Here is a 9,354-nt window from a genome sequence, read left to right as displayed (position 1 = left end):
CAGGCTCCTGAGGTGCCGGTCTACCTCCTTTCCAGCCCCTGCTTCCCTGCTACCAGCCTGGAGCTGAGCCACCAGGACTCTGCAGAGCCCTGGACCCGTCTTAACCCTTCCTGTTCCTGATTTAAACTCCCAGACTTGCTGCTGCTCTCCCATCTGATGGAAGTAAGCAGAGTGGGCTGCTCTCTGCAAGCCCTCTCTCATATATATATATATATATATATATATATATATATATATATATTTCTTAGTTTACAAAAGTATGTAAATCGGATCAACCAAAGGCCTGGTAGGCGCCAGGCAAACTTCCCTGGGGAGAGCTGGAATTCGGGAGGCAGGGAGGTGCTGAGTGCAAAAGAACTTCACCTGGAGAAAACCTTCCAACTCTGATATCTCATTACCAATCTTAAAACCACGGAGCCACCTGGGATGAACAGAGATATCGGATTCTTATCTCATTATGCATGATCTAGCTTTCTTTTGTGCCTCATTATGCATGATCTAGCTTTCTTTTGTGCCTTGCTTCCCCCCCCCCCGCAGGACCAATTGCAGTCATCAGCAGTCGTTAACAGCCATCAACAGGTTCACCACTCCTATCAGCCCATCACCCATTCCCACCCCCCCACCCTCTGAATATACATAAGGGTCTGGTTACTTCCGTCTCAGTGTATCTGAAGAAGCGTGCATGCACACAAAAGCTCATACCAAAATAAAAACTTAGTTGGTCTTTAAGGTGCTACTGAAGGAACTTTTTTATTTTGCTTCGACTCAGACCAACACGGCTACCTACCTGTATTTTAAATTGGTATTGTTATAATGAGGCTATTATTGGATTGTAATTGAAAACTGATAAAAATTAGTATTTTTTTAAAAAAGAAAGAGTTGGTGGACAAACATATCTCCATCCTTGACTCCCTACTCCTCACTGCTGATATTATATAATGTTACACCAACGGCTGTCCTTTGGCCTCTCTTTTTGCTTCTCCTTTGGCCTGTCCTTTTCAAATTGTTCTTCAGTGTACATTGGTGTTCTGCCATTGAGTGCCACCAACTTAACAATCATCTCAATGAGCTCCTTCACCTGACTCTCCTTTTCTTCTTCATCAGCCACATTGTTAAAAGCAATCAATCGTCTTTCGGACATCTCAATCAGATCCTTCAGGTGCCCCTCAGCATCTTCTAATAACTCCTCTAAAGTTAAACGATTCTTAGCTAACTCATCTTTATGGGTGAATAAAAGAATCAAATACTTCTTTCCTTCATCCTTGAAGAGGCTTTTCACTTTCTGAAATGTTTCCTGGTCCTCCTTTGTGATCTTGCCCGCTTTTATCACGACGAGGATGGCGTGAAATCCAGGAGAGACCATATCAATGCAATCTTTAAGATCTTTTTGCGTGAAGCATTCTTTATATGTTGTATCAAAGAACCCAGGTGTGTCAACAACAACAATTCTCCTGCCACCTACAATATCTTCTTTTATTACGCATTTCTTGGTTGTTGAAGCAAGACTATAAGTGCTTTTAAATTTCTCAGCCCCCAGGATGGTGTTTCCTGTTGCGCTCTTCCCAGATCCGGTTTTGCCAATGAGCAGAATTCTCAATTCTTCGTCTGGTCTGACTAAACAAGAGATAAAACATACCATGTCAGCAAAGTTCCTGAGACTAGCAAAAAAAAAAAAGGCTTACAAATGTTTCATAGGTGTGCTACTCATTAGTTACCTAATTTTTATTTTTATTTTACAAGAAAGGTGATTCTGAGTAAACGTCAAGAGGAACTTTCTGGCGCCAAGAGCTGCTCGACAGTGAAATGGGCGCCCTTGGAAGGTGGACTTTCCTTCCGTGGAGATTTTTAAGCAGAGGTTGGCTAGCCATGTGCCATGGATGCTGTAGTTGCGATTCCTGCATTAGAGGGGGTTGGGCTAGAGGACCCTTGGGGTCCCTTCCAATTCTGCAATGCTGTGATTCTATTGAAGATACAAGGGAAATTTCCCACCCCTATTTCTCTTGCCAGTTGAGGGTGCACAAAAAAATGTGTCTGGATGGATCCTTCCAGGGGGCACCCTGGCCACAGTTTCTACCCTCAGCATGATCCAAGGAGAAGACGTGTTTGTGGCCACCTTGAAGCCATAAGTAGCACTCCAGAGATTTGTGGTGGCCTTGCATGTCCTGCCCTCCTGGAATTGAGCCAAGACTTGCTGGAAGTTTCCCATTAACTTTTATTGAGAGAAAGCTTTGGCATTTCAGGCAATGCATATAGACAAGGAGCATTCTCTCGGGCGCTCACTGCTCCTTCCTAGGTGTCGCCCCCTCTGCTGTCTGCGTTTCTCACTCCTTCTTGATCAAGGGGATGCGAGTGGCATCTCCAAGGTTTGCCCCTGTTCCTCCTCTGAGTGCACAGAGACGGTCTCCCTTCCATGCACATCCTTCTCCCCGGAAGAAACTGGCATGAGCGGTGGGGAAAGGGGACAAGCCTGCTATGGGGAGTGCATGGATAAGAGATCAAGGGGTGCTTGCCTCTTCCTCTCCTCATTGCTATTCCCTGACTCTCTCCCCACTACTGGAGACCCCTCTCTGCGATTGCCGTCTTCCCACAGACCCTCCCAAGTGTCCCTATTTTCCAGGCCAGTCCTGGATTTACAGAAGCCATCCCAGTTTCTCATTTGATCCCAGAATGTCCTGCTTTTCCTTAAAGGTAAAGGGACCCCTGACCATTAGGTCCAGTTGTGACCGATTCTGGGGTTGCGGCGCTCATCTCGCCTTACTGGCCGAGGGAGCTGGCGTACAGCTTCCGGGTCATGTGGCCATCATGACAAAGCCGCTTCTGGTGAACTAGAGCAGCAAACAGAAACGCCGTTTACCTTCCCGCTGTAGCAGGACCTATTTATCTACTTGCACTTTGACGTGCTTTCCTCAGGATGTCCCTATTTTCATCAGAGAAACATTGGAGGGTATGGAGGTATCCGACCCCTGAGCCAAGGAGATAAGTAACTAGACAACCTTAGAAAACATCTGAAAGCAGCCCAGTGTAGGGAAGTTTTTTTTATGTCCACTGTTTTATTGTGTTTTTATATATGTTGGGATGTATGGAAAGATATGGAGCTCCCGTACACCCCAGGTAGTGTGGTTGCTGACCTTGAGCCAGACATCCTGGAGAGTGAAGTCAAATGGGCCTTAGAAAGCACTGCTAATAACAAGGCAGGTGTAGCTATCTACCGTAGGGCACCTAACAGACCCTATTAAAACCTTTAAGGGTGCCTTTTGGCCCCCTTACTATTCAATTCCTTTCTAAATAACCTAGTAAACACTCTCAATAACCCCAAACTCCATCCCCCGAAGATAGCAACTCGGCATATCACAGTTCTGCTACCTGCAGATGACGCAGTAATAACCTTTAGAACCCCTGTATGGCTCAGAAGAGCTTTAAGAAAACTTGCAGCCTATTGTGAAATTGAGTGCCTTAAAATAAATTATCAGAAGACCAAGATCATCGCTTTTGGAGGGAAAACCAAAGCTCAGAAGCTGGGAACTCCAAGGTCACAAATTAGAACAAGTTTTGAGCTATAAGTATCTAGGAATGGCGATCCAGGCCTCCGGATCCAACAAAATCCATATAAATTCCATCGGGAGTGTCAGGGAAAGATATGCAAACTGCATCCTCAAATTTGTTAGAACTCAAGGGCCTTTTTTGTCCTTGAGGCCCTAAAACTATATTAGGCCAAACCTTTATGGATCCTTCTTGGGCCCGTCATCCTCTTCCTTCACTTCCCTTGAGAGAGTTCAATCCATAGAATCATAGAGTTGGAAGAGACCACAAGGGCCATCCAGTCCAACCCACTGCCAAGCAGGAAACACCATCAAAGCATTCTTGACATATGCCTGTCAAGCCTCTGCTTAAAGACCTCCAAAGAAGGAGACTCCACCACACTCCTTGGCAGCAAATTCCACTGCCGAACAGCTCTTACTGTCAGGAAGTTCTTCCTAATGTTTAGGTGGAATCTTCTTTCTTGTAGTTTGAATCCATTGCTCTGTGTCCGCTTCTCTGGAGCAGCAGAAAACAACCTTTCTCCCTCCTCTATATGACATCCTTTGATATATTTGAACATGGCTATCATATCACCCCTTAACCTTCTCTTCTCCAGGTTAAACATGCCCAGCTCCCTAAGCCGTTCCTCATAAGGCATCGTTTCCAGGCCTTTGACCATTTTGGTTGCCCTCCTCTGGACACGTTCCAGCTTGTCAGTATCCTTCTTGAACTGTGGTGCCCAGAACTGGACACAGTACTCCAGGTGAGGTCTGACCAGAGCAGAATGCAGTGGTACTATTACTTCCCTTGATCTAGATGCTATACTCCTATTGATGCAGCCCAGAATTGCATTGGCTTTTTTAGCTGCTGCATTACACTGTTGACTCATTTCCTCGTATCAAGAAACATAAGAAGGGCCTTTACTCTACCCAGAAGCTCGGCCTTGCCCGCTCCGGTTTTGGAAGGAGCATTTGGAAAAGTCCCGTATGCTTAGAGACTTTGCACCTGCCCGTTAGGGGAAATAGGAGGCCCCAAACATTTATTTTTTAGATGTCCCTTTTATGACGAGGTATGCAGAGATACCATTGACCCCCCAGCTGGTGAGGCCTGCTGACCTTCCGGATAAGTCTAAACTCAACTTTCTCCTCTTAGGCAAAGACCACAAGACGACCTGGATGGTTGCCAGATTCTGCACACAGATTTGGAGACGCAGAGCACCCCCCGAAATAAATTAGTTCACTAGGAAAACAGTCGAAGTCGGCCTCCAGGGCGTCAGGGCCAATTTGTATGGTAGCCCAATTTTTTAGGTCTTTATGTGTTTATGCTCTTATCTTAGATTTTAATCTTTAAGCTGTTGTTGTACACTGCTTTAAATGTGTATTTTATTCTTGTGAAAGCTGTCCCAGTTGTGCTTTTTGAGCTGGTCTTTGACCGTAATAAATTATGACGATGACTCACCTTGGGCCATGCTGCCTGTTGCAGAAAGACAAGTCGCCACTCAGGGTTCACAGCAGTCCAGAAATCCTGCATTAAAAACACCAACAGTCATTTGCAGAACTCCTGGGGGATTCTCAGTGTTGAAGAACTCAGTTTCTCTCCGGGGACTCCCCTCCTTAGCCAAAAACAAAGTTTGGGGAATATTGAAATAGGTCCTCTTTGATACCTAAGACTGGAAGCTAAGAAAATTGTAGCAGGAAGCAAGGATCTTGGGAGGGGTCTAAATCCAAAAAGGAACCATAGAAATGGAAAGAACCAAATGATTTCACCAGAGAATGCCCCTTCTTCATTCTAGTCAGTTTCACAAGAAGATCAGATCAGTCACCCAATCCAGTCACTTTCCCTGTGGGGGTCAGTAAGCTTGGCAGGCTGATTTTCTGTGTTTCTTAATTGTAATATTTTACAACAGCAGAACAACAAACAGAGGAGGAGGAGGAGGAAGAAGAAGAGGAAGAGGAGGAGGTGCCTGCAAATCAGAGCCAGAGGACTTACAACAGACATCCCCAGACTTCGGCCCTCCAGATGTTTTGGACTACAATTCCTATCATCCCTGACCACTGGTCCTCTTAGCTAGGAATCATGGGAGTTGTAGGCCAAAACATCTGGAGGGCCGCAGTTTGGGGATGCCTGACTTACAACCTTACAGGTTTTCAGCCAGAACCCACACACCTGTACTTTAATGTCACACCGAAGAGGGAGCAAGCTTGTTTTCTACTGCTCCAGAGGGTAAGACCCGAAGCAGTGGATTTGATTTAGAAAAAAAAAGGAGATTCTGACTAATCCTTAGAATGAACTTTTGGTAATAATTATAGGAATATATGCACCAAATGAAAAGAAATCAGAATTCAATAAATTACTAGAAGAAAAAATGATGGCTTACGACAGGCATCCCCAAACTTCGGCCCTCCAGATGTTTTGGACTACAATTCCCATCATCCCTGACCACAGGTCCTGTTAGCTAGGGATCCTGGGAGTTGTAGGCCAAAACATCTGGAGGGCCGCAGTTTGGGGATGCCTGGCTTACGTAGAAGAGAAAATCATTTTTCTAAGACGTTGAAATGGAGTAACTACCCCTGTGCTGTATAAAATCTCAAGAGTAGGTGGAAAAGAGGGGAAACTCCCCCAGAGCTTTTTCCAAATGATAAAAAACTTTGAGCTAAGTGATGTATGGAGATTCAAACACCCCATGGAAAAGGACTTTCTCAGAGTCAAACCAATCAAGCAAGCAGAATCAATGCCCTGTAGATTTCCAACGTACTGTTAGCTAGAATAGTCAAAATGGAGATCCATCTGAGAACAATCTCAATGTTAAAACTAAGATGGGAAAGGGGGGGATTACTAAGATGGAAATTCTGTTAAATGATGAGGAGATATTACAAAAGGCCGAAAAGATCTTAAAAGGGTTTTTGGATTCAAAAAAACCAGAAGCCTTCCTGTTAGGCATTATGTCCACTAAAATCCAAAAAAACTTTAGAACCATCTTTATGTACGCAACCACGGTCACCAGAATTCTGGTAGCAAAAAATTGGAAAGGTGACTTAATTCCTACAAAGCTTGACTGGCAGGTGGAGATGATAGAATACCTGGAACTTGCAGAAATGACTGGGAGAATAAGAGGAAACTCTAATCAGAAAGTGAGCCAAGAACGGACAGTATTCAAAAATATTTAAAACAATATGGTGAAAATGCAAATCTCCTACAGGTATAGATTGAGTCTTGAATCTTAAATAAATTATACAAGTAAAAAAAATTCTTGATTGTAATAGATATAACAGGGAGTGTGTATAGGTTAAGAATATTTAGAAAGCACAACGAGGTGAAACAGATGTCAAAAATGTGGTGATGTTAGATTATGTGTAGTCAGTTAATGTTTAGTTGTCATTGTGGTATTGATTTTGTCTGTTTGTCTTGTATGTTTTGTAACAACAACAACAACAACAACAACAACAAACAACTTTCTGAAGGCAAGAACTCTTTGATGGCGGAACAGACTCCCTCAGAAGGTGGTGTAATCCCCTTCCTTGTATGTTTTTAAACAGAAGCTGGGGGGCCATCTGCCGTGGATTATTTAGATGTGATTTCTGCATTGTGGGGGTTGGACTAGATGGTCCCCTGGGGTCCCAACTCTGCAATTCTATGGTTCCTTGTGTACCACATTGCCTGGAACAGTCTGGGAATCTCAGGGAGGCATTGCATCTCGCAGGAAGAAGGAGAAAGGACCTAAGCGGTGGCTGTGCCTTTTTGGAGGTAGGGTGTTTGTGGAGCCTTTGCCACCTGACTTCTCTCTCACACACCTCCAAAAAGGGGTGAATTCTTGGCATGGATTGTGCCCCCCTTTCCCCTTCCTTCTAGAGCATCACCCAGGAGGGCAGACTTTGCCTCCAACCACCAACCGTCCCTACAAAACCAAGTGCGGAAGGCGCATTGTGGCATTTGCAAAATATTTTCCCACCCCCCCAATCCCCCTCCCCATTTCCTTCTGCAGGAGGGACCCCCACCTCTGCTTAATTCCACCAGAACAGTGGGGTGTTTTCACTACCTTGACTTCTGCTGGGCAGTTTTCTCAGCCTGGAGGTCTTCCTGGTCTGGCTGTTTCTCTCTGCAACTTCAGGCAGCCTCTGGCTCTCTCCGTTCCTCTCAGAGTTCTGAGTCTGACGCAGGTTTTGAGTGCACAGTAATAGCCGAAAGTGAAAGTGTTTTCTTCTCAGTTGATTCATCCAGTTACCAAGAGAACACACCTCACAACAGCAGAAAGCCAGTTGCCACCGGAATGCTATTCCTTTCAAGATGCCAGACCACACCTGGTCAGACCACACCTGGAATCCCATTCTGGGCAATAGAATTTAAGGAGGATGTTGACAAGCTGGAAGGTGTGCAGAGGAGGGCAACCAAGAGGATCAAGGGTCTGGAGACCAAGCCTTAGGGGGAACAGTTGATGAGGTTGGGGATGTTTAGCCTGGAAAAGAGGAGACTGAGAGGAGATAGGAGAGCCATCTTCAAATATCAAAAGGGCTGTCACATGGAAGGGGGTACAAGTTTGTTTCCTTCTGCTCTGGAGGGTAGGACTAGAACCAATGGCTTCAGGTTATGAGAAAGGAGGTTCTGACTAAACATGAGAAAAAACTTTCTGACAGTGAGAGCAGTTCAACAATGGAACGGTCTCCCTTGGGAGGTGGTGGACTCTCCTTCCTTGGAGGTTTTTAAGCAGAGGTTGGATGACCATCTGTCAGGGATGCTTGAGCTGAGATTCCTGCATTGCAGGGGGGGGGAAGTGTCAGGGGTTCTTGCGACTACTCCAGAGTAACGACGCTCCACACGCTTGTCTTTAAACAATATTTTATTGGTGCACTCTATTTACAGTAAGACAGGTGTGGAAAACATGTCTGCTCATTCCGATGCAGAATCCGGCACTGCCTCCCCCCGTGACTTCCGCCAACATAAGAGTCTCGGTTCAGTGAACCTCCTTCCCCTTTTTCTCCTGCGTAATTCCGGAACCGGAGGAAAGGGTCTACGCTCCATGCTTTCCTTCTCCCCCCTTTCCCCCTCTATTTCCTCCCTCCTGTGTAGCCGGGGCTCTCCCATGCTGCCAGAGCCCTGGCACTCTCCCTCCACTTCCTGACAGGCTTCCTCAGCATCTTCGCTTTCATCACTGCTTGGGGAGGGGCTACTTCTGATGCACGGGGGAGGTTCTCTATACTGTCTCCCCCTTACAGGTGGGCTAGATGACCTTTGGGGTGTCTCTTCCAACTCTACGATTCTATGAATTAGCTTTCTACTCTCCTTTCTGTTAAATCAGTGGTTCCCAACAGGTGGTCTGCGGACCCCCAGGGGTCCGCGAGCTATGCCAGAGGGGTCCGCAAAATGCTATTAGAATAAAAAATATATTAAATATATTTCGTATGATAACAGATTTTTTGTTTTGGCTGCTTCCTGCATGAGCAGAGTCTAGCGCAAAACTAGAATTAGAGGCAGTAGTTCTGCTGTATGCCGTTAGGTGGCGCTTTACAAACACTACTGTTTTGCAAAGTGGCAGCGCGCGCATTCTACTAACGCTCACCTCCCCCAAGATGCTTTGCGCGCGTCGGCTTCATTTGTGCGCTACTGCGCAGGTACCCTGTCTTCTCTATTCCCCTCCCTCCTCCCTGGCACGCGCTGCCTCTTTGCAAAACGGATTTCAGAGTGAAAGTTTCAAGTTTGGAACCTAATATTTCAGAAATAATGGACTCAAAGGACAGATTTAACTCATCTCAACTGTATACTGATGGAGTACTCTGTTGTAACTGTAAAAAACGTATAAATATAAAATATAAAAAGACTCTTAATTTGGCTCTCACTTTT

At 45.4% G+C, this 9,354-nt stretch overlaps 1 protein-coding gene across 1 annotated transcript; it reads right to left on the bottom strand.

Moving 5' to 3' along the window:
• Positions 1-647: 647 nt before the first annotated feature.
• LOC118092317 (GTPase IMAP family member 9-like) lies at positions 648-7,664 on the bottom strand. Its single transcript, XM_035130251.2, has 3 exons — positions 7,556-7,664; positions 4,978-5,043; positions 648-1,614 (listed from the first exon to the last, which is right to left on the bottom strand). The coding sequence occupies exons 2-3, from the start codon at positions 4,985-4,987 to the stop codon at positions 932-934; spliced, it is 693 nt and encodes a 230-aa protein (XP_034986142.1). The 5' UTR covers positions 4,988-5,043; positions 7,556-7,664; the 3' UTR covers positions 648-931.
• Between the last annotated feature and the right edge of the window lie 1,690 nt (positions 7,665-9,354).

The sequence above is a fragment of the Zootoca vivipara genome, chromosome 12 (assembly GCF_963506605.1).
Source record: "Zootoca vivipara chromosome 12, rZooViv1.1, whole genome shotgun sequence".
Taxonomy (NCBI): domain Eukaryota; kingdom Metazoa; phylum Chordata; class Lepidosauria; order Squamata; family Lacertidae; genus Zootoca; species Zootoca vivipara.
Note: the sequence above shows the minus strand (reverse complement) of the source record. Positions and strands in the feature narration are given on the sequence as shown.